This window comes from Rhamphochromis sp. 'chilingali', assembly GCF_963969265.1.
Source record: "Rhamphochromis sp. 'chilingali' genome assembly, chromosome: 1".
Lineage (NCBI taxonomy): Eukaryota > Metazoa > Chordata > Actinopteri > Cichliformes > Cichlidae > Rhamphochromis > Rhamphochromis sp. 'chilingali'.
In genome coordinates, this window is record NC_137929.1 from 23106756 (window position 1) to 23132438 (window position 25683).

Genomic DNA, 25683 nt, shown 5'->3' on the forward strand with positions numbered 1-25683 from the left:
TTTTCCCCGTGCTCTCTCTCCTCCTGTCTGAACCTCTGTGCACTTCCTGTTTACTTTGTGACTCTCACGCCTGTACATGTCATGTTCAGTTCACCCCGCCCTGTCTCGTTATGATTATCAGTGTCACCTGTGTTCCCCGTGTGTTCCCACTTTCCTCGTTAACCCTCTGTGTATTTCTGTCTGCGTCTCCCTCTGTTCGGCGTGACGTCGTCCCTCATGCTGTGTGTGGATCTCCCTGTGTCTTGCTGTAAGTTCTTAGTTTGTGGCTTCCCAGTTTAGTTTAGTTTGTATGTTTGTTCTACCGGCAAATAAAGCTGTGTTTTGAGTTCATTCCCTCGAGTCTGTGAGTCCTGCATTTTGGGTCCAACTCCCGCCTGCCGCACAGCGATTCATGACAGTACGACGTCACCACAACATGGACCCAGCAGACTTACCCGGGGAGAGCGATCTGATACGTGTCCAACGCCTAGTCGAGTGGATAACCCACACTTCCAATACAAGGGCAAAGATTGTGGGGATAAATGTTATCGAAGCAATCCTCAAAGGAAATTCTCATCTCCGCCAGGTCAGAGGATGTTTGGACTTATTGGCCAATTTGAATTAAGCCCGGGAGGCGGCGCGAACTCGGGAAATATCAGACTTGGCCCAGCAGCAACAGACAACAGCCACCCTGGAGCAGCCGCGTCAGTTTCACCGGCCGGATGTGGTTTTGCCCGGCCCTTTGGAGCCATCTGCGGGGAAGAAGCGTCGATCACGCCGCGGGCGCACCACCCCACAGCCGGACGTTCGGACTTTTACATCGCCGGCTGTGGTGAATAAGGACTCTTTTTCTGTGTCGAACCGTGGGACTATTCGTTCAGGGGTTGTGTTTTGTGCTACGGATGGTAATGTGAACAGTTTATTAGCTGCCCAGCCTCCTGAAGCTCTCTTAGCTGCCCAGCCTCCTGAAGCTCTCTTAGCTGCCCAGCCTCCTGAAGCTCTCTTAGCTGCCCTGCCTCCTGAAGCTCTCTTAGCTGCCCAGCCTCCTGAAGCTCTCTTAGCTGCCCAGCCTCCTGAAGCTCTCTTAGCTGCCCAGCCTCCTGAAGCTCTCTTAGCTGCCCAGCTACAAGCTGCGTCTCCTGTGTCCCCGCTAGCACAGTCATTAACTCCACCACAAGCTCCATTTTCACCTCTACCATCGCTTCAGTCATCAGTTCGGTCTGCCACTCAGTCGCCCTTAGCTCCATCATCCACACTACCACCTGTTTCTCTTCCACCACAACCGTCACTACACCCAGCCATTCAGGCTGCTACTCAGTCAGTCATTCAACCCATAGCCCTGCCATTAAGGCACTCTGTAGCCAAGCCATTAGCCACCCGACCCGCAGCCAATTCAGCCGCTCTTCCACCCGTTACACCTCCACTACAACCATCACTGCAGTCTCTAGCGCAGTCTCCTGCAGCTCTGCTTTCCCCAGTGCAGTCTCCAGTGTCCCCAGTGCAGTCTCCAGTGTCCCCAGTGCAGTCTCCAGTGTCCCCAGTGCAGTCTCCAGTGTCCCCAGTGCAGCCTCCTTTAGCACAGTCACCCACTCAACCACCAGCACCACAACCGTCACTACCTCTAGTTCATTCCCCTGTGAAGTCATTAACTCCACCACCTACTCCACTCTCACCACCACCGTTACTACAGACATCAGTTCAGTCCCCTGTGCAGTCATTTACTTCTCCACCGTTAGCAGCTCAGGTCCCCGTGTGTCCGGCAGCTCAGGTCCCCGTGTGTCCGGCAGCTCAGGTCCCCGTGTGTCCGGCAGCTCAGGTCCCCGTGTGTCCGGCAGCTCAGGTCCCCGTGTGTCCGGCAGCTCAGGTCCCCGTGTGTCCGGCAGCTCAGCTCGCACCTGAACCTTTGGCCCAGTTCCCCGTAGCAGTGCAGTTTTCTAGCCAGCTTAACGTTGAGCCCGGGGTCCCAATTCTCTCTGGCTCTACATCGGCTCCTGCTGGAAGCTCGGATGAGCTCATCCAGCACTCCGCGGCTCCCGTGCCGCCATCTACCTCGTCCGCTGGGGGTTCCAGTGGGCCCAGCCAGCACCTCCTCGTCTCCGCTGGAGGGTCCGAGGGGCCCGTTCAGCCGCCCGTCTCCGCTGGAGGGTCCGAGGGGCCCGTTCAGCCGCCCGTCTCCGCTGGAGGGTCCGAGGGGCCCGTTCAGCCTCCTGTCTCGTCAGCAGGAGGGTCCGAGGGGCCCGTTCAGCCTCCTGTCTCGTCAGCTGGAGGGTCCGAGGGGCCCGTTCAGCCTCCGGTCTCCGCTGGAGGGCCCGAGGAGCCTGTCCAGCCGCCACCTGCGACCGCCTCGTCGTCGCCTGGTCCGGCTGCATCCGAGTCTTCGTCATCGCCTGGTCCGGCTGCATCCGCCTGTGCTTCTGCTACGCCTGGTCCGGCTGCATCCGCCTGTGCTTCTGCTACGCCTGGGCCAGCCTCTGCCTGTGCTTCTGCTACGCCTGGGCCAGCCTCTGCCTGTGCTTCTGCTACGCCTGGGCCAGCCTCTGCCTCTGCTTCTGCTACGCCTGGTCCGGTCTCAGCCTCTGCTTCTGCTACGCCTGGTCCGGTCTCAGCCTCTGCTTCTGCTACGCCTGGTCCGGCCTCGGCCTCTGCGACCTCGTCTGGTCCGGCCTCGGCCTCTGCGACCTCGTCTGGTCCGGCCTCCGAGTCTTCGTCCTCGTCTGGTCCGGCCTCCGCCCGTGCTTCGCCTGGTCCGGCCCCCGCATCGCCACCGTCTGGTCCTGCCTCGTCTGGTCCTGCCTCGACTGGTCCTGTGCCCACCAGGCCATGGCCAGCACGCCTGAGACTGGAGGGCCGCCGCTGCCTTGCGCGCGGTCGGCCCCCTGAACTGCTCCGTCGTCTCCTTCGCCGCCGCCGTTGCCTTGCGCGCGGTCGGCCCCCTGAACTGCTCCGTCTCCTTCGCCGCCGCCGTTGCCTTGCGCGCGGTCGGCCCCCTGAACTGCTCCGTCTCCTCCTTCGTCGCCGCCGTTGCCTTGCGCACGGCCGGCCTCCGGACCAGCTCTGTCACCTGTGCCACCCACCTGGTCGGCCCCCCGACCGTGTGACCCGTGAACTCTTGTGCCTGTGGGCTCTGGGTCGGCCCCCTGAACTTTATTTGGACTGTGGTCATGTGCTCCTGTGTCTTCTGTTGTTTGTTTTTGTTTCCCGTTCTGGTCCCTCCGTCCCGGTCCCCCGCCTCCCGCCCTGGGTGGGTTGTTTTTTGTTTTGTTTCTCGGGTTTGGGCTGTCGGGAGCCAGCCCTTGAGGGGGGGGGGGTACTGTCATGGTCCTGGGCCATGTTGGCCCAGTGTTCTTAGTTTTCTTGTATGTTTGTATTTTGTTCCTTATTTAGGCCATGTTTTCTGAGTTGCCCTGTTGTGGTGTTCCCTAAGTGTTTTCCCTTCATGGCTTTTACCCCCTGTGTGCCCCTCTGTGTGCCCCTCTGTGTATCTGTGAGCCCTCGTCTCTCCATATGTTTTATTCCATGTTTCCCCTGCCCATTATGTCCAAGTTCTCCCCGTGCTCTCTCTCCCCCCCCTGTGTGCCCTGTGTATTTATGAGCCCTCGTCTCCCTTTGTGGTTGTTTCATGTTTCCCCAGCCCGTTATGTCTGTGTTTTCCCCGTGCTCTCTCTCCTCCTGTCTGAACCTCTGTGCACTTCCTGTTTACTTTGTGACTCTCACGCCTGTACATGTCATGTTCAGTTCACCCCGCCCTGTCTCGTTATGATTATCAGTGTCACCTGTGTTCCCACTTTCCTCGTTAACCCTCTGTGTATTTCTGTCTGCGTCTCCCTCTGTTCGGCGTGACGTCGTCCCTCATGCTGTGTGTGGATCTCCCTGTGTCTTGCTGTAAGTTCTTAGTTTGTGGCTTCCCAGTTTAGTTTAGTTTGTATGTTTGTTCTACCGGCAAATAAAGCTGTGTTTTGAGTTCATTCCCTCGAGTCTGTGAGTCCTGCATTTTGGGTCCAACTCCCGCCTGCCGCACAGCGATTCATGACACACTAAGGTCATCCAAAGCAATGATGTATTGGTCAAAAACAGACAAAAAGCCTTATAACCTATAGCTAGCGTCTTAATAACTGTAGTGTGTATTATCAACATATGCTGCATAAAGATTCAAAAAATCATATCACATTTGATCTCACTTGTGCGTTTTAAATCTGGCTTTCTTTCAAGCTGAACCCAAAATGCTTTATATCTTTAAAGAAAGTATTGTCAAAAGAAAGAGTGCCCAGTTAGTTAGAAATATATTTTAGAATAATATTTAATAAGCGCAAGTTATTCATGTTATCCATTACTACTCCTACAGAATGTCTGTGGAATCAAAGTAACAGTTTGTCATGCTCCTTTTATCTGATTTTTACAGCACTGAAATTTTAAAGTATTTTTAAAAGCAACAAAATAAATTTACATAAATAAAATGTTGTTCCCATAAAAGTAAGTATTACCTTGGCAGAGGTTTGTGCTTTCCGAGTTCTTCTTGTGTTTTATTAGTCTATTACTTCGACTGGCTGTGACTGTGAGTGTTAGAGTTTATGAAGACAGCTTCCTAACCAAGCTGATAAATTCACACTCTACTCTTCCATCAAATATGGTAACATTTATCTCCCAAAAATGGCTAATATTGAGGTTTTAACGTGTGGATTACATAACCAGGGGGCATTTACATCCATCTTCCATACTATATCATATTGTAAACTGTAGTGGAGCCATCTGCTGCAGTCTCACTTTGGGAAATAAGGGCACATCCAAAAGTATCTTCTTGCTCATTAAATGGACATTAAATTGACTTGGTTTGCATGTATTGAATGTATATGTATGTAGATATTTAGATGTTTTTTTAATAAATCAAACATAGAGCTAATAAGCAGATGTAATGATACAGAAGACCTGATTAAAAAGAGAAAAAAACTCCAGAGACCAGTGTTACAATCATACAAATATATTAGTTTGTTTTATTCAATTATATCCAATAATATGTCTCCTTTGACTTTGGGTAAGTTATTATAGAAATAAATACAGATCATATAGCAAATGCAGAGAGAAGAGTTTGGGATAGTAGAAGTGTTGAAGAGGGGGAGGGTCAAGGGGTTAAAGGGTGTCAAAGAGTAAATATTGGGGAAGGATTGTTTCTTTGAAGGTGTCCAGTAAATGATTGGCGCATGCATGCTTGTAGTCAAGCCCATCTGTGATCCTCCATCTCAGCCCACAAGTCTGAGTCTCCGAACTCCCAGGGCTCTCTGTAGTCCTTTTCAGCTCCTTCCTCCAAGCGATCCATGGGTTTGGATGGTGTTTCAATGTTGTGTTGTTCCACCTTGCCAGCAACAGAGGGAGTTACTGCACCCCAACCACATTTGCGTGTATATATTTATATAGAGAGATATATAGATATATTTTTTGCCCCATTTTGAATACAAAAATAGTGTCATTGTGGCTTTGATAGCTGGAAGACTGAAGCACTCTTTTTGCATTTGGAAGACAAGAATATGTCTAACATTAAAATAATGTTAAGATGATTTCCTTAAAATTCTTTCTGGAAGACTCACAATAAGTTGGATCGTCCATAAAAACCAACAGAACGGAAAAAAAACGAGTGACAGATTGATCAGAGAATAACACACAGACACAAGCACACACACACACGTGAAATGTGTCCGTGTGCATGTTTGAAGGACAGATGACAGTGAAGGTCAGAGGTTGGTCAGTCAGGCGGTACGTGACAGACAGGTGGATTCTGGGGGATCGGAAGGAGAGGGTTTGAAACCCCACAATTCTCATTCTTTACAGATCTAGCTTTTTAGTTCCACAACATGAGAGTAAAAGACACAGATATGTATTTAAACAGCAACAAAACCACATCAAATCAGCAAACACACGTGAATGTGACTAACCAGGAGTTACGTGGATCACATGTGACCTCACATCATATCATTATAAATCACAGTAATTCCACGAGAGTCACCCAAAGTACTTAGATTGACAAATGACACTTTAGAAAACAGGTAAAGAAACACTACAGAGTAAAGTCACCACTAAAGCGTGGATGGTGCATTAGCTTGTAAGAGGTGAAGTCCTTCCATGATCTGCTTGTAAAGGTCACCTGATTTAGCCACATCTGCGCTGGCTATGCAGGGGGTTGTGTGTGTGTGCGTGTGTGTGTGTGTGTGTGTGTGTGTGTGTGTGTGTGTGTGTGTGTGTGTGTGTGTGTGTGTGTGTGTGTGTGTGTGCAATGCAGATGTGTTCAGAGATCGTGGGGTGTGCCTTTAAAAAAAAAGAAAAAAAAGCAACAACAAAAATGCAAAACTTTTATAGCTGAAGTTTCATTAATGCTTCTCAGGGTGTGACATTGAATACTCCAGCTCTCAAATTTAAAAGCTTTTTTTTTTTTTCATTAAAAAAAAACACCCGAGGAAGGCGTCACTCTTTTGTCAGAGCACGTGAGTCTCTCTCTTCCTCCCTTTCTCTTTTTTTTGTGTTTTCTGCTGCATTGCAGATGTGGTGAGGGGACTCCACCTCGAAGTAATGCACGCACGCACGCTTAAACAGCTCTGCTAGCTCACACACACACACACACACACACACACACACACACACACACACACACACACACACACACACACACACACACAAAAGAGGGCAAAGTGTTAGAAAAATAAAAGCTCTAATAAAACACGCAGTTGTTTTCTCTATATCAATATTTCTCCCCTTTTTTCCACACCCTCCCAGATAATGTGGCTGCACCTTGTTAATAAGAGTTTATTGCTTTCTGCCCAAGGACTCATGCTTATTGATTTGGCCTCTTGATTTATTCTCTCTCGCTCTCTGTACTTTATTCTCTCTCTGCTTGGATACACATAAAGGACACACAGAAATATTCAGTAACAGCTACACAAACATTACATACGATTACCAGAATTGGTAGGTGGGATATCTGCACACACACACACACACAAACGCGCTGCCTCCAGGTCAAAGGGAAGTCATATTAGCTGTATGCAAAAAAGGCTCGCCGAGAGGAAATGGAACTTCAAAGAGAGGCTTTGAGGCGCGAGGTAGCCACTCTACAGTATGTGACACATGCCTCTCTCTTTCTCTCTGAGTCCTTCACAACCCCAGATGACCCTCTCACTCTCACTGCAGTTGTAATTCGCTCAGTAAGCAGGGAGGGCCCTGACTCGGGAGAAATGGGAGGGAAGGGAGTCCCTGGGGGGAGAGGTGTGTGCGTATGTGTGTGCGTATGTGTGTGTGTGTGTGAAGGGTGCAGCTGCATCAGATAGACATCATTTAGCTCCCTTCGATATCTAGGCGCAAGCTGGCACACCTTCCCCATCCCTTTCATATATAAAGAAGCAGTGACGCCGAGCTCACCAAAGGGCCAATATTTAACGCTTAGAGCTGAATCCGGAGACATTCATCAGCCAGTTAAAAGCAGTAAATTCAGCCACGGGAGGGGAGTGGGGTGTCCACTAATCAAACATGTGCTCAGAGAGACGGCCGCCGAGAGAAATGGCAAACTTTACATCCTGTAATTTACGCAGAGTCGTTTGAAGTGAAGCCTGAAGGCTGAGAGCGGACGGGCTGATTTCAGGCTTCACAAAAGACTCGCAGGACAGAGACGGAGGGAAAAGAAGGTGTGTACGAACACAGCATAAAACACACACACACAAACCGGTGCAAACACGTGTGGCCACACAAACCTTCCACCCGCTATAAATGATTTAGTAATTCTACTTTTCTGCCACCGCAAAAGTAAAATCAATAAGACTGCAAACAAAGCAACATCCTCTTTAAGATCACCACCATAGCTTGAAATAGACTAAAAATAACAGATAAAACCTTCCAGGATTAATCTGATTACTTCTCAGTTGAGCTTAAAAAATCACAATAATGACGATGATATTATTAACTGGAAATCTGAGTTGTTACTTAAAAAATATGGGTACTAACATCAGTAATCAGGCTGCACCTAGTATTTAAATAACAGTCGGATAAAAATCAAACGTGTCTACATATTTTACAGTGGGACACTCAGATGTCTGATCCAGCTTTAAGTGGCTGATGGATCATTTCTAATGGATTGCATTTAATTGCTGAATCGACACACACACACATGCAAAACACACCGAAGTTTAGTTAGCTTTGAATCCATCATTCACTAGATGTCAGTGTTGACTGACGTGGGGTCAGTGAAGTGACAAAGATGGACTGGTTTAACAAAAGTTTGGCTTTAAAGTCACTGTATGACATGACATGAGGCATGACACAAAATGTTCACAGCCCTACACTTACTCCATAAAAATTTAATATTTTTTTCCTTATTTGCTCTCATGCAGCTTTTATTTTGAAAGTTAAAGGGCCCCTCCAGTGATTTTCTGTATTTAAGAGTCAGGAAAGGATTACAAATGGACTAAAAAAGATATTCTCACTCTCACGAGACAAGATCCAAACTAGCAGGACCCCACATTTCCCATATTGACACCTCTCCACTTTCATTGCTTCTTACGTTCTTTTTAGCTTTGTATCGAAGGTTTTCTGTCAAAAGACCACAAACCTAAAAATGTGGATCAAGACTTCATCACAGTCACTTTACCCTCAGAGGTGTGTTCAGACAGGACACGGGGCACCTTTTTGATGAGATGAGGACTGGTTTAGCAAATGAAAACAGCTGTGGGCTAAAAAAAAAAAAAGCTACTTTTATAATTACCTTTATGAATGTAGCAATATCAACAGTATTCTAGAATAGAGGGTGACCGCATAGTTCCTGGCAAGATGAGCTAATGGCTGAGCTCTCACATAAACATAAAGAGATGCACTGGCTTGCCCTTAACTGGTATATGCTTTTTACTTGTTTGTAGAATAGTGCTTTATAGTTAGTTTTGTAAAATGCTTGAGAAAAGATTATTTCATTTTTCTTATCCACTGATTTGAGCTTTAGCATTTTTTCTCTCTACATGGGATTAAATCTTGGAACTAGCAAACGAGACCGTCATGGAGTGAGGTTTTGGGTCATTGTCCCAAAGGCTTTTATAGAATCTGACGTTTTCGTGCAACCAGATAAGTCGCCCCCTGCTGGCCATTAGAGAGAATGCAGGATTAAAGCACTCCTACAGCGGCTTAACTTTGCACACACGAGCCAAGTTTGTCATTTATCATCGTAACACCAATGCCTTTGGTGGTGCTCTGTCTGAACACACTTTCAAACGTTTGTTTATCTATATGGTAAAAATAATCTGTGTGAAATCCGTGCTCCTTAAACTCTTCCACAAAGATTATTTAAACTAAAACTTTAGCCCTTAACCTCCTTTTAAAACCCAAAAACAACAGTCATGAGACATACATAAAAAAATATTGGAACATAGATTTCCCAGCCCTTAAAATACATAATATAGATGTTACAAAAGCTCTGTTTGTTGAGTTACTCCTCTCTCCATCTAAGAGAATCCAGTCTCAGACAGACTTGCTTCAGTTCTGGGAGGAGGGAGCCTCTTTTAATTAAACACTAATTACTCTGCAAATAATAGTCAAACACTGTGTTCTGGATCGTGTGATCCAGGGAGGGTGTCTGGTCAAACACATCAACCTGAATGTCTATTTAACAGTTTAATTAAGGTCTTCAGTGTGAAAGTGAGGTTTTAACAGTAGCTTAAGTACAATAAATTAAAAAATATATATTATTTTAAATCATATATGTATTGAATCACCTTCCTTTATATCCTTCACCCCCTCTTTTATTTATTTCCTCTCTCTCAGACCACTTCCTTTCCTTTAAGTATTCACTGGATTGCTCTTTCCTTCCTTCCTTTCTTCCTTCAGGAAAGCAGAGGTACAATTTGCTTCAATTCTCAGGTAGAAGATTACATTGCTCAGCACCCTCGCCTCCATCCTGATTGGGTTATCAGCTATTATTATTTACAACCACAGGTTGCATGGGGGCAGAGGATTACGCGCATAAGGAGAAGCGCTAGTAAATGTGTGTCTTCAGGCAAGAGTGTCCACCTTAGCATAATTCCCTTTTAAATCTCTTTTTGTTGTGCTCATCATCATAATTATCCTCCCTAAAATTTTCTCTTCTTCTCTCGCTCATTTCTTTTGTTTCTCTCTCTCTCTCCCTCTGCCCTGATCATCAATCTCGCCTCGCCTTTACCTCCCGAACACAAAGGGCTCCCTCGCTTCCCACAGTACATAAACATAAGGCAGAAACAATTACCCTGCCTGGCATATTGTAGCAAGTTTGATATGAAAAATGATTGCTTTTTGTGTTCAATGGAAACAACAAATGGAAATGCACCAAACAAGGTCTCCGGAAAGAAAGGAGTGAAATATTAAATATGCTAGTGATTTTCTTTACCAGGACAGGCTAACAAATAAACACTGGCAAAAAGATGTGAGACGCTTAAGTTTCCTTTTTTCAGAGCCATCATTCTTGTACCATCATCTATGCTCATACAACTTTAATTATTTTTGCCTCAGTCATATCATGGGATCACAGTATATAAGCTCTAAATAATAACTGTAAGGACGTGACAAGTAAAGAAGGCTTGAATTCCTCTTTGCATCAAAATCAAACTCTCTGGGAGAGATTTACTATAAAACCAAACCCCCAAAAAACTGCAGAGTTCATTTCTAAAAATGTTAAAAATTACATTAACAAATGATTCCCCGGCATTAGTTTCTTTAGTTAATGTTACAGTAATTTAACTGAGTACCCTACACTAATTTATGTATGAAGTATGGGAACTTTATATGAAAAATCAGTGCAGAAGAAGCTGAAGAAATCCTGACTTTGGTTCCAGCAAAACAGATCATTAGTTACTACATTTCCCATAATGCAATTTGGTGGCATAGTTCATTTAATTGTACTCTTTCAAAGTACAATCTGCTTCCCAAACTGATATCTGGGAATACATGCAAATAAAGTCTCTGAAAATGTAACTTTTGAAACTCCCAAACTTATACCTGAAAACTACAAGTTTAAAAATTAAAATTAAAATTTTTAAATCTTTCTAAAATCAAAGGTTTTTATTCAAATAAGGATCACCTTGGTATAAACCGAAGGTATATCAATCAACTAAATTTCATTTGACCATTAAAGTGAACCTTTTACATTGTACTTACATGATAAAATAAATAAATAATAGATGGAAACTTACATTAAATCAAATTACTTAAAGTCAGCATTTTGGGCATTTTTTTATTTTTTGAGTATTGCTGCCTCATTGCTCAGGGGGAACTGAGCTTTTTCCACCAGAGCTGCTTTCCATAATGTCTTCTAACTTTATCTTTATCTTTAAGGAATAAACACGGTTTATTTGAACAATGCTATGCAGCGCGAAAATTTGGGGAAGTGTAATTCTCATACGGATGCAAGATAACTCTTAGTGTATGACAAATTAGTGAAACAGCTTAAAACTCAGAAAATGCAGACACTTTCAGACTACTTTACTCACAGCGCTGCGTAGCCAGCTGTCATATATTATTTATCTTTAGTTTCAAGACAGCCACTTGACATTAAATCCAATTAAAAGGATTACTGATTGTGATTTATATCCAATGAAAGGTTGTTCTGTTAGTTTTAGCCTTTCACTGGAATATCAGTGTATGTGTGAATATTGACTATTTCACACAAAATTAGGTCAAAATCTCAAGTCAGACCCCCTGAACATGATGGCAGAGTATGATGAAAAAATACAAAATTGGCATTTCTATATATATGTGTGTGTGTATTTGTGTGTGTGCAGTGAAACAAAAGATGATTTGCACAGATAGTGTGTGGCCCTTGAGGGTTTGTGCAATGCATGGCCGGCCACAGTGAAAACAGCTATTGCAGCACAATCACAAACCGCACAGCCAGGCTCCATTACCAACCCATTTCGCTGATGATATCCTCATCATCTCCCAGAACCCGTACACACACTCACCACTGTGTCATGTTAGTGGGCGCAGTCACGAGCGTGCGTGTCACTTTGCTAAGTGTGTTAAGGTGTGAGATGGTTTTCAGCGGCCGATGCTCATGGACATCTGGGCTCTAAAGTGTGTGCACGTGCTGCACAAACCACAAACATGCATGTGTAGATGTAAGTGTATAAATGAGTGTGGGTTATGCGGTTACGCAATGTGCCGGGGGAGCTTTTGACCCCTCGTTTAAGGGTCGAAAGATTCTGATCAGTCCCAGACTCCATTAACGGAGCCGCAGAGGAGGGAGGGGCTTTCTTGTGCCGCAGAGTGGAAAATTGAGTCCATGTCACGAACTAATAAAATCGTAGCAAAGGTGAATGGAAGAAGGGAACACACACACACGCATATAGGACTGACTCATATTCAGGCTATCTCACAAAGTTGCTGACGCACACGCTGAAGATGTGGAGTGAGCAGATGGCTTTAGAACCAAAGGGTCTGTGTGACAGCCTCACATTAGCATGACTCTTTGTCAAGCTAACCTTAGCATTAAACCCCATAGGGGAATAAAGACGTAACCCAATTGTGGAGCATGTGCAGCAGAGGGACAGATTTACCCAGTGCACTCTTTGTGTTAAACCCAGGAAGACTTTGTTTGGATATTTGGTTGACTGGAAGGATCTCAATGATGATGTCTAGAGGGTGTGGGGGGTTTTCCCTTCCAGCTGGTTGAACACGCTGTGGTGACATGCTGTACAATGTTAGGCCACTTTTCACCTCTTTGCGGAGTTATTGCTTTTAGATCCCAGGCTCTGCTAATCATAAAGGTCATTAAATAAGAACATGGTGGGCTGGTGTGAATGGGCTTCTGTAAAGGTAAAAGGGGCCTCCCACTGGCCAACTCCACTCTGCCTGGACTTGCTTCTGCTTTTTACCCAGTTTGTCACCAGTGCATTATGGGATCAGTATTACAGGCAGCATGTGGGGGGGAGGGTAGCCCTAACAAACTTGTTCAGGTGTCCGCTGGTGCCCATTGTCCACGTGTTGTCTACCACTCCTCTCTCCTGTGTCTCTGAGCGCTAGGAGGAGGAGGTTTTGGTTTTGGATTGAGGATCTTTCTTGCCGTTCTGGAGCACAGGCGAATCACTGGAGGTCTTGGGCGTTTTTCTGGGCGGACTCTGTTCACCAACGTCATGTAGAGAGGGCTCCCTGTACATAGCCACTGGGCAAGGCAAGTTTATTTTGGGGAGGGAGAAAGAAAAATTAGAAAGATTGGACACATAAATGCATACAGTATATTATATCAGTCTCTGGCTCTCTTCCACAGCATGTCTTTTATCTTGTCTTCCTTCTCTCACCCCAACTGGTAATGGCAGATGGCCCCGCCCCTCCCTGAGCCTGGTTCAGCTGGAGGTTTCTTCCTGTTAAAAGGGACTTTTTCCTTCCCACTGTCAAGTGCTTGCTCATAGGGGGTTATGTGATTGTTGGGTTTTTCTCTGTATGTATTATTGTAGGGTCTACCTTACAACGTAAAAAAAAATCCTAAAAAATCAGTAATATTCCAGCAGCTGGGGCGCCAAAATTATACCAGAAAATAACAGAAAATAACTTTCCCATAAAAATACGGTTATTTTCAGTAATGACAATACAGTTTGTTGCCCTAATTTTACATGGGATTTTGCCTTTTTCAAGTGCTTTTAAACATTAAATTAGGAACATTTTAACGTGATTAAACAATGAAATTACCCATAAACAAGGTCAATGAATGTGGCAATGTGAATAATAATACTTAAATGTACAGAAATATACAGTTAACAGTTGGTTTAAATAATAATGGATTGCATTGATATAGCGCTTTACAATTCCCCTCTGGCCATCACCAGTAGGCGGTAGGTAAAGTGTCTTGCCCAAGGACACAACGACCGAGAGTGTCAAGGCGAACTGCCAACTCTTGAGCCACGATCACCCTAAATCGCAACAATAATAATAATTATTTGATGTAAAAAAAAAGTTTATAGGAATTATTTTATATATTTTTCCATAGCATTACATTTGAATTTAACAGTTCAATCTTTCAAATAACTTACACATATTTGTGAAATTATGATACATTTGTGAAAGTATTTTAACAATCTAAATATGCACATGTACAGACAGATACATTTAAAAAACAAGAAAATTATGTTTTATGACATTTACAGTAATTTTACGTTAATTTACATTTGAAATGTAAAATCACAGTCTATTTATGTAAATTTAATGATAATCTAGAAGAACAGTACAAAACTGTAAAATACACAGTAAAATACTTTTATATTACTTTTTTTTTTACAGTGTACAATATAAAGAGCCTAGGGGTGACTGTTGTTGTGATTTGGGGCTGTACAAATAAAATTGAATTGAATATATACAGTATACTGGCTAATATGGATTACTTTTAATTCAATTTAATTTTATTTATACAATCACAATAAGAAAATCGAGTCGAGTAAGAGTCGCCTCAAAGTCCTTTATAGTGTGAAGTAAAGACCCTATGATAAGACCCTACAATAATACAGAGAATAAACACACAATCAGATGACCCCATAACACGTGAATTATACTAATACTAATGCGGCATAGAGTAACTGACGCCATAACCAGAACCCTATTTTAACCCTACGCTGCAACCTTCTACGTAACCTTGAGTGCTTCTTCTGAGAAATGTAACTACACGCTGGGATGACGTATACCACAACAAGTCTAAAGGCATGGAAGGTTGTGGTGTAGGGATTAAAGCAGTTTCTGGTTACCAGCTAGGACGTAGGTTTCCTGCAGAAGTCTAAATTTAGCTTAAGATCAAACATTTGGCGACAGTGGGAAGGAAAACCTCCCTTCTAACAGGAAGAAACCAGATCCTGGCTTAGGGAGTGGACATTATAACATAATAGAAAAGCAGCAATAGATCCTCTATTATTCATTTTTGCCACTTCTGCTGGTGTTTTTCCTTGTAGGTTGCACTGTCTTAGGTCAAATCAAGTCAAAGTTTATTTCTACAGCATAACACATTCAAAACAATCTCAGCTGACCACAGTGCTGTACAGGTTATACAAAATATAGACTACACACAACAGTTAGAAAATCAGGAGTAAATAAACACTGAAAATCATCAAATAAAGCCTTAGTGGGCATGGGTTATAAACCCCACCATCGCTGAGTGTGCACTGATCCATGCTCACTATCTGCAGGTGCAGCACCTGTTCTGTGCCGGGCAACGAGGAAATATCATGCACTATTAAATGGCTTTTGAAAAACGTTGTAGGTTTTTATTGTTGCTGTTATAAATTCTACTCATAAAGCATAAAAGAGAAGAAAAGGATGATAACAAGTTTCAGCGGTATGTTCTCTAATAATTGATGATATGATCTCAATACATGCATCTAATGTTCTGCACTAAAACTCATTTACAGAAAAGACATGATTCACATTTGTGACTCAGATTATGATGATATAGTAATTTCCTGACATGCTGATGTGTTCAAACTTTTCAACAATGGATTGAGGTCATGAGTAGATTATGAGTGTTACTTTATTCATGGGGGTTTGAAAAATGATCAACGTGAAGTGATCACGTTGATCATTTTAATGTAACTTTTAATCTCTATAACTTATCCTGTATCTTTATTATTTTCATATCCTGCATGAAGGTTAAGGAAAGTAAAAAGTTTTCTGGACTGATGAAATTTCTTGCTTCCTTTGTTACAGTTGCTATTTTTTGTGTTATCCTTGGTTTTCCTTCTGTATGACCTTTTGTCTTTTTATTTTAGATCTTTTTCTTTGCCCCCTTGTTGAAATTGAAATTTTTATTGTTTTATGATAGAGAGCAACATGCTTTACATGTACATACCGTACAAGCTTACCTTCAATAAGCTTGGGCAGGAAGTGAGCAGCTCCCTTCGTCTTCTTGACGCGGTTCCCCTTCATGACTTGGCCGTCCCGGTTGATGCCGATGTACCAAGCCCGCCCTGACTGGGTCTGTCTGTACAGGATGGATGAGTAGGTGACGTAGTAGTTCTCAAACACACACTCCTTAAACTTACACTCAGGTGTAAAGTGTTCCTGTAAGCAACACACACACACACAAAAAGACACGTCAGGTCAATGGAGAAGAATAACACATTTGGAGATTGCATCATTTTTTATCTGTTCTATTATTTATATATTTACTCTCCGGTTCCACTGGCTCAGCTGGGAATGGGAGGAAATGGGTTCCACATTTCATTGTGACAGGTTTACAGGAACATCTGTGGCATGCACACAGACACACAAACACACACACACAGACAAACTCAGTCCCAACATGTACATGCCTCTTTGCCATACGGACAAAGTGTTTTGTGAGCCAGCAGGTCATAACTCAGTCTCTACGGTTTACCTGTAACAAACAACAATCAACTGGATCCTTCACCTTCTTCATAGTTTAATGACGTCGCTGTTGGCCTTCAGCTCACACACACACTCAGACACACACATACACACACAGAGCCCCCGCATTAGGCAATACGTCAACAGCGGGACATCCCCACCCTCCTCCCCTTCATCGTCCTCCCCACAATCTCTGGTTACAGCTCTCACATATTCCTTCTCTATCTCATATTCCGTGTCTCTTCCACTTCATTCTCTCCATCCCTCCGTCATTTGGTAACCTTGTCCAGGAACAAACCAATTTGCAGGATTGATTTCGAGCCTTGATGTGACGGGTGAGCAGAAAAGGCCTGAATAAGGAGTTTGCTCCCTCTCTTTCTCTCCTTCCCACTCTCGCCCCTCCTCGCCGTCTCCTATCTCGTCTCCCTCTCTCCGTCTTCCATTCCAGGCCCAGATCCTCACGCCTGCCCATATCCATTGTACCACACATAAACAAGCTAATTACATCGACTGTATCGCCCATTCTTTAATTACACATCCATTCACTTAGACAGCCATTCATTCCCTTGCCCACCCATTACCTTAGCTCTATTAGCACAGAGTGAAATCCAAAGGTCTGCAGTGTCTCTGAAGGTGTAATCAGATTGCTATCATTAACTTCGTTTCGCTGCAGTGTGATGTGTCTCATCTTCTCTGTGCAGTGTGTGTGTAGGAACTTTAAAGGATTGTAAGGTAACTTTAAAGCTGATCAGCAGCTCATTACCACCCCACCACCACCATCATCAGACATGCATGCTCAAGACCATTAATTGATTAATTATGTGAATTAAACTGAACCTGAAACAGATAAGCAAATTTAGGAGATCCTCAAAAGTAAGCAAGTGTGGTAAGATGCAGCATCTTTTCTGTGATAGGCTCTGTTATTTTGCAGACTACAAAAGGTCACATGATTAGGAGAAGTAACACAAAGTGATCACATTGCATTAAATTGTGTGCTTTAAGGATTTTAAAGATAACCCTGGCTTATTTTAACTTGTTATAGTTTTCAGTGGATGTTTCATCAGCTCTGCTGTTTTGACATTTTTTCTGTGCAGGATCTTTAAAGACTTTATTGCAGGGTTGTGAACACAGATGTATAAACTGACTGTATTCTAATACCCAGTGTTCTTGCACTCCTGTCAATGTAATTTCCTGGTATAATTTTCACATGGAAACTCTTCTGCTTTACTTTTTCATTTTCTTGGGACACCCCATTTATTACATTTTTTGAAAAGTGGAACTGGCCCACATCACAGTTTCCAACAAGGACCATGTTTTCAACACAGGGTCCTACTGTGAAGTCCTCAGTTTCCTCAGGGGAGAACGTTTGATGGAAATGACTTGAACTGCTCCAGAGTGCCATCATGTGCAGGCACATCTACATTTGAAGATATATGATGACATATATGATGACTTCAGGTGCATCAAAGCAATCCTCACTCATTGCCTCTCCGACAGTCTTTCCACTTCCAAAAAGTTCTAAATCATTTTGAGCGACCAGTGTGTTGACGCAGTGCTCCCTACAGCTTTCTAACAAACGTCATTTTTAAACTGTTTTAAAAGGAGCACTTGGATTGGTGGTGCATTTTATATCAGGTAAAACATAAAACAGCTCCAAGGCCCTCACTCTTCACGTACAATTAACATGCCTTTATTCTCACGGCATCACTATAGTTCAGCGGTCCCCAAACTTTTAAGCACCACGGACCAGTTTAATGTAAGACAATATTTTCATGGACCGGCCTTTAAGGTGTTGCAGATAAATACAACACAATAAAATGATACGCCCAAGACAAAAACTGTGGTATTTATTATATAATAATAAACGCAAATTCGCTGTGTAATTGTGTAACTTTATTAGCAGCGTCCTCCTGAAATCTGCCAACAACATTGAGAGTAACATCCTCCTCTCTGCCCCTTAATTAATCTCTGGTCGCTATAGTAACACGTAATTATTTCTTTCAAAATAAGACACAACTGCAACACGAGAAAAAACTATAAATTTCACACCCGAGGCTCTACTCTCGTGGCCTGGTACCAAACGACTCACGGACCGGCCCCGGGGGTTGGGGACTGCTGCTACCCATATGGAAAAGATATATATAAATCTTATGAAGTTTGTATCTGTCTCGTGTGAAACTTGTATGAAAAGCATACAAGAGTGACTCATGACATATTCCTGTTCAGTGTGTTGAACTCTGTTGAAACCATACACTACAGTATAACCACACCAGAGAATATAAGCGTTTTAATTGTATATGAAAAGAGATTGTTTTGGTGGTTTGTGGATATTTTAGCTGTTTCAAATTTTGACCTTTACTCGAACTATTTTAAGTTTGCTTTGAGGTAAACCTTCACTGTAACTTAATGGTGCAGTTATGTGTGTGAGATCATTGTGACTTTTCTGTTAAGCATGTGTCATGTCAGCAGCAAACCAGATATCAGGGCTACTTTCCCCCACATTTTAAATTTCTTGGGCCATTTCTTATAACAGTTACTGTGTTTTTGCTAGATGTGCAAAATGTGCTTGTGAGTGTCTGGTGTCTTCTTAACATCTCAGCCTCAACAAAATGCCAAGTCCACTCAAAGCTGAGGTGCAGACTGATGTTAAAGGGCAGGCTGCTCCCTCATCTGTCATCTTGACTCAGTGTCTATGCTGACAGAAAATAAAAACAAACTAAGAGTTCGGCGTGGGTAAGACCAAATATATGGTTAGCCAGTGCTTTGAATTCCTTCTAAAATAAGTGTTGACATCTTAAACATGGGTTTCAAAAATCTTAGTTAAGGAAAAAGATCTCCATTCAGTACACAGTCAAGTATGGTTTTAAGACAATCAAGTTGTTGTTGCATCTGCCAGCCCACATTTTACACCGGCAATTTAGGCACTCTGGGCTTACTACAGTCTGCTCCTTAATGATAGCTATCCCAACTTAGAGACAAAACAAAATCCAGAGACTACAATAAAAATAATACAGAAATATAAAATATTAAAGTAACACTGAAAACGAATAAGAATTAAACGTATAACAAGTAGCAAGAAGACTTCTGGTTTGAAAGCTGGTGCCTCTGTGTGATGAGTCGGCATGTTCTACCTGTGCCTGTATGGGTTTCATGCATGTTAGATCAACTTATTTCAAACTGGCTGTAGATGGGAGGTAGATAAAGTGCTTAAAGTGTATAGTAAGTGTAGTCCAACTAGAAAACTGGCTTATATAAAAGCCAGTCCATTCCCAAAGCGTAAGAAGAATGTCAGGTTTAAAGAGAACAGCTTGATTTGAGTCACTTACTGTGCTGTCAAAGTGTAACTACAGTACCACACAATCGGTATATACAGTATTACTACACAAAAGTGTACTAAGCCTTCAAACTAACACACTATCTGGAGTGGGGCACTAAAGTGAATATCTGCATGCATGAGCACATATAAGACTCTTTTTTCAGTTAGATGGATTGTCTGAATCATGCCTGTATATGATTTAAACTCAGTCAGAGCAGTAAAAATCTTGAATAACAGGTTAAAAAAATATTACAAGTTACTTCAAGTGTAAAAAAGTACATCCTGACAATGTTCACCTGCCAAACAGCCAAGATTTAAACCTAACAAAGGAAACAAGAAAGAAAAAGCTGACAATCCAAGACTAACCAAAGTGATACCTGTCAGCCCCTCCTTTAAAAAACAGAGAGCAGAGGGTTTTATTTCCTGTTAAATGATTTAAAATACAGACTTAAAATACGGATAACTTTCCACATATTTTATTAGAAATGCCTAGAAATGCTAGAAATGCTTTTTAATGAGTAATTCATGACTTCACTGCAAATTTCACACTTTCCAAATCAAGGCCAAGGTCATAGTATGTGTGACACCAGTGGTCTAGATATTTACAATATATTCCATTCATTTTCTCAGTTCATTGTCCTGTTCAGGGTCTCAAGTTGACTGGACCCTATCCTCGCTGTACTAAGGCAAGAGACTGGGTACACACTCAACAGGTCGCCAGTCTATCACAGCCCTATTAAATAGTTAATTAACAGATATTTTTCTCCATCTCACATTAGTGACTAAAAAAAGATTAAAATGACTTCTACTGTATCGAACATATCAAATAAATCATATAATTGTACGCAGAAGAAAGCTTTGTGCACGTAGTTAAAAGCATGCACTCAGGGAGAGATCAGCAATGCTGTTTTATAGAGTTTAGACTTTTCAAAATTAAACACTAACACACATTATTCAAGCAGCATACACACAGGGGACAGATGAGCATCTGTCTTCATGATTTGCTCTCAGTGGACTTCAGGCTGATTTTCTAACTGATCATTTCCCCTTCATCAATGCTGAGGAAAGGCAGCCATCCTCGTATCTCTTCACCGAGGACACCAACAAGCCTCAGTCTAATAACAGAGAATACGATCTGTCACCTGAGCCCAATAACCCCTCATTCCCCTCATCCAAGAGACAAACTACATTAAAGCATCTCCAGTGCAGTTCCTCTTGTGTTCAGCAGGTGCTGCTCCAAACACACAGCCGGGGCTTCTGCTGCTGCTGTAGCTCCTGATGCTACAAAATTAACCGGTGTCCACTTGTCACTCTGTAACCCCCTGAAGGGCTTCGTTTAGCCTGCTAAAAACCACTCGAGCTGGAGAACAGCCACGAATCCACCCAGGGATTCTTTCTCTGCAGCTTTTTAACAAACCACATTTTAAGGAGAGTTTAGTTGAAATGTCCCATCATGTTGTATTTCATACCTCTGGATGCAGAAGTGGATATAACCCTAACAAATAATAACTTCTACAACTCCACAACCTACTGGCAGCCTTGAAGGTTGTTTTAGCAGAAAAATATAAATGTCTAGTAAATCTCAGGGGTTAGGATGGAAGGAAAAGAGGAAAAATTGCTCATGCATTCACTAAGAACAGACTGAGTAGAGACAAGTCCACCATGCGCATTTAGGTGTGTGTGTGTGTTTGTGTGTGTGTGTGTGTGTGTGTGTGTGTGTGTACATCTACTCATGCGTGTCTGCTGTTGTGACAGAGAGACATGACAGATCCCTCTTACATCAGTGGGAGGCCACCCAGTGCCAGATGACATGCATATAGACACACACAAATACACACACCACACTGACATCGATAGTGACGGATGGACAGATCACTGGGCGAGTGATGGGAGGGGGGGGACAGGGGGAGGAGGTGTGGTAAAAAAAATAAAATAAATAAATTTTAAAAAAGCAAATGAGGATAAAGGAAACGAGGGGAGAAACATGACAGCTGAGGAAGGAGAAACTGAGAAAGTATTTTAGGAATACTCTCTTACTATCATCAAAAACATCATTCAGCCCTGTTCTCAGCAACACAGCTGCTATTAAACAATGAACCTCACGTTCACTTAGATGGGGGACTTTATGTGAGACCTTTGCAAAAAGACAACAAGCTCTGGTGCAGAAAAAAGACAACAACCTGGATTAGGGTTCCATACGACATGTGACACGGCAGGGCAACACAACCAAGCGTGAATAACTTAAAACAATTTGTAAGCTGAGCTGACACTGCAGGTTAATCAGTGGCCCTCAATCAAAGCCACAGACACTTAGGGATTGTGTCCTGGGGATGCTGCTGGTCGGAGATACGTGTTACATGTTTTATTTAACATATTAAAAGGAAAAATTGTGATAATCTGAATATGGGCTAAAATAATGAGCCTTCATTTGGATAACAACAGGAGTAAGTCACGGCTGTGGAGTCAAGGGCAAACAGTTTGACTGCCTTACACAACTCATTATGTGCTCTTCCTATCTATATCTTATATTTTGTTACAACCTTTGTCATGAGAATTAGTATCTCTTTAAAAAAAATATTGTTACATTTAAATCCAGCAGCAGATCCAGATCATATCCAGTTTCCGTTTTTTTTTTTTTTTTTTTTTTTTTTTTAAAGGCACAATAAACTGCATCAAAATGCAAACAAAAAAACAGCTTTGGTGGAGTGAAACCAATCAGATGAGGTGCTGAGGTGTTTAATTCCTGTGACCCAGTAAAGTCCTTTTAAGACATCAACTATGTAACATTGCCGGCTTCATTAGGCAGTTAAAGTGATGGCTTTGCCATTCACATATGGGTGACTTTTACATTAATGCGACCTCATTTGAACATTGCAGCGACTGTTAAGGAAAGAGCTACAGTACAGGACGCCTCATGCGCCCGTACAGGAAGTTATGTGAAATGTGCGAAGCTTGCCCAGACCATCTCCTCCTCTACTTGAAGGGAGTTGTTTTTTTATTTTAGCTTTGGACAATTTCTGAACATATGTTATATGTATATAAATAAATATTCCTAAAAATATAAAAAGGTTTGGCTCTATGCCAGGGGTCCCCAATCGCAGTCCACGAGGGCCGGTGTCCCTGCAGGTTTTAGATCTCACCCTGGGTCAACACACCTGAATCACATGATTAGTTCATTACTAGGCCTCTGGAGGACTTCAAGACATGTTGAGAAGGTAATTTATCCATTTAAATCAGCTGTGATGGATCAAGGACACTAAACCTAAAACCTGCAGGGACACCGGCCCTCGTGGACCCCTGCTCTATGCCTTATCTCTGGTCATTGAAATCACTGAACTGAACTTTGGTTGTGGTGTTGGCACCTTTGGGAGCATTTGAATTGAATTATCTGATAAATAATGTGGTCTGATGTGTATTACAGTCTTCCGGGGAGTTTGTGCTTCGGTTTTACACTAATTAGTATGTACATTTTAGGCTGTACAGCTTAACAGTGCAGCTTGCTAACCAAGCGTATTAGCATTAGCATAACTTCTAGCATCAATCTTATCCAGTCGTTAAGTGATGATGTGACGAATCCTACTTCCGGGCCTAAAGTAGTCTGCGTTTAATATGGCTTTTGTGTTGTTAACATGTTTAATGTTTTGTATTTTCTTCTATTTGATCTCAAAAAGCTCCTAAAACAGTCAGTGATCACTGTTGACCTCCCTCGGCTTTTATTACCACTAATCATTTATTTAAGCTCAGTTTTTAAAACCTTAGGATGTAACTACAGCCCAGCCCATGCAGCAGTATATGAATGACTAACCTCGTATTGTGGATGGATTATCTCAGTTGTTCTCCTGGCTGAAGTTTGGTCCTTTTACAGCATCCTGCCATGCGATTACAATTGTTCCTGACCACCGAGAACAATCACGTTAACTTTTATCGAGGGGAAAAAAAGTTAGCTTGTTTATATTATGCTAACATAGCTGTGGCGCTAGCGGTCACGTAGCTCATCATTATATACCAGCTAGCCCAACTTCAGTAACCCTACAAACGTCACTGCTGTTTAGTTTTCTGTCTTCATTTATGTTGGAAGTGATAATAGAGCTGTACGTTTTAATTTGTTTCCAAAACCCCGCAGTCAGGACATGCTATATTGTATTTAGATAGAAGCTAGCGAGCTAACTTCCTGCTAACTTCTAACTCCGTTAAATGTCATAAATTCCGTTTTCATGGATGCCTGGATGTTAAACTCAATTGTTACACCTGGTAGAGCAGAACGCTGATCATTTTATTAAAGATGAAAGACTTTAGACAGTTTTTCAACTCTCAGTAATGCCATAGTGATCGTTTGATATATGGACCTGCAGCGGAGTTTAGGCCCAGACACGGCTAGTGACGTCAGACTGAACAACCGGATAGTTGGGGCTGGATTAGGTGACCCTTAGTTACACGCTGGTTCTATTCCACAGTGTCGTTTGTCCTGTGTCCCTCCCCTCACATCCAACCAGTTGCAGCAGATGGCTGCCCCACCATGAGGTTCTGGAAGTTTCTTCCTGTTAAAAGGGAGTTTTTCCTTCCCAGTGTCTCCAAGTGCTTGCCCATAGGGGGTCGTTTGGTTATTGGAGTTTTCACTATATCATTGTAGAATCTTTACTTTACTATGTAAAACATAAATAAACGGAATTGCATTGACTGGAATTATGCAGCTAACATGGTGTTGACCAAAATGGTAATCATGAGGTTTCAAAATCCAGAGTCCAGAAACTAAAGTGTGAAGTCACAGTTGCTAAGTTGATCACATTCAAGTATTCGTAACACACACAAGAGAAAACTTAATTAAAAAAAATCGGATTACCAATGTCTGTAGCCACTTGGGGCAAGCAGAAAAAAACTGTAAACACAACATTCACACAATCATTTCATTAAAAGGGCGGGACAGTCATGCAAGCGTTTGGTAAACAGATGCTACTCTACAGAAATCTGCTGATAATTCTTTGTGGGTTCGTCTCCATTCACATTACATTTAGTAGATGTGACTACTATAAGATGAGTGCACATTAACGTATTTGGTCAAAACTTTTGTACTGTGCACATTTTCATCAGCGTCAAAGTGACACCGAGTTATTTTAATCTCCTTTGTGTTTCATGTAGACGAGTGCATCGTGTCATCACAAAGGTCTACAGGCCAAATTTGGCTTCACAACTTTAAGTCCATCAGACGACTGTCAGCTGAAATTATCAGCCCTCGTTTCTCTGTCACATCTATCTTGTCTTTTCACTTCACAATCGAATAAAAAAAAAAAAGAAGTGTCATAAAAATATCCTGCAGGGCACAAAAGTTTAAAAAGATAGCTGGGTTGTAAAATATTCTGAATTGAACAGGAATTGTTTTCTTTCACCTGAAAGGCTCTTGGTTCTGTGCATATTTCTACTTTAGTTGTTATTCTGAAGATGAATGAAGATGACTGATTAATAAAACCTCAAATCTCAAATATTTATTAACAAAATAAAGCCATGGAAGTGCAGCATTTTGGCAGAGGACATACGTGACAGAGGAATAAAACAACAATGACTGTGTCTCTGTAAAGTGCATGTTGAATATTTACCTACAGATGCAACTCTTGTCAGGAGGATAACAATCTGCACACAGAGCAAGGTTAGCCTCACAAATGCTTGTTTAGAGAAAAGCCGATTATTATCTGAGCAAATGAGTAGAAAAACAACTTTAATTGAGGACAAACAGCTGAGGAAGCATCACAGGAGCTTGGAAAAAACAATTCTCTAAAGATAGGCATAATTATCATTTATTATATCGTTTATGGACAACATACAGCCCTGCTGCTTTGCTCTTTCGCACTATCATCAGCGCCATTCTTTCAAACTGTGCATTTAAGCAGCTGCTCAGCTTTTAGGTAAGGAAAGTTCCATCTCCAAGTGAGCGCTGTACTCTCTAGCGGATAAACTAGTCAGCTCGAGTGCTAAAAAGCATCAACATCCACAGCTATTAAATGAAAAACAAGCTCTGACATTCAAAGCAATTTTGTCAAACCAGAAAAGAGCCTGTTTGCTTG

General features: G+C 42.4%; 1 protein-coding gene across 1 annotated transcript in view; it reads right to left on the reverse strand.

The window, feature by feature from the left end:
- Positions 1 to 11131: 11131 nt before the first annotated feature.
- The window catches only part of fgf11a (fibroblast growth factor 11a), a 105660-nt gene continuing 91108 nt past the window's right edge, over positions 11132 to 25683 (reverse strand). The window contains exons 5-6 of the mRNA XM_080891446.1: positions 15807 to 16005; positions 11132 to 13129 (exon numbers count right to left, since the gene is read on the reverse strand). Of these exons, the coding sequence (XP_080747572.1) occupies positions 12987 to 13129; positions 15807 to 16005 (342 nt within the window). The 3' untranslated portion in view covers positions 11132 to 12986. The remainder of the gene's footprint in view (positions 13130 to 15806; positions 16006 to 25683) is intronic.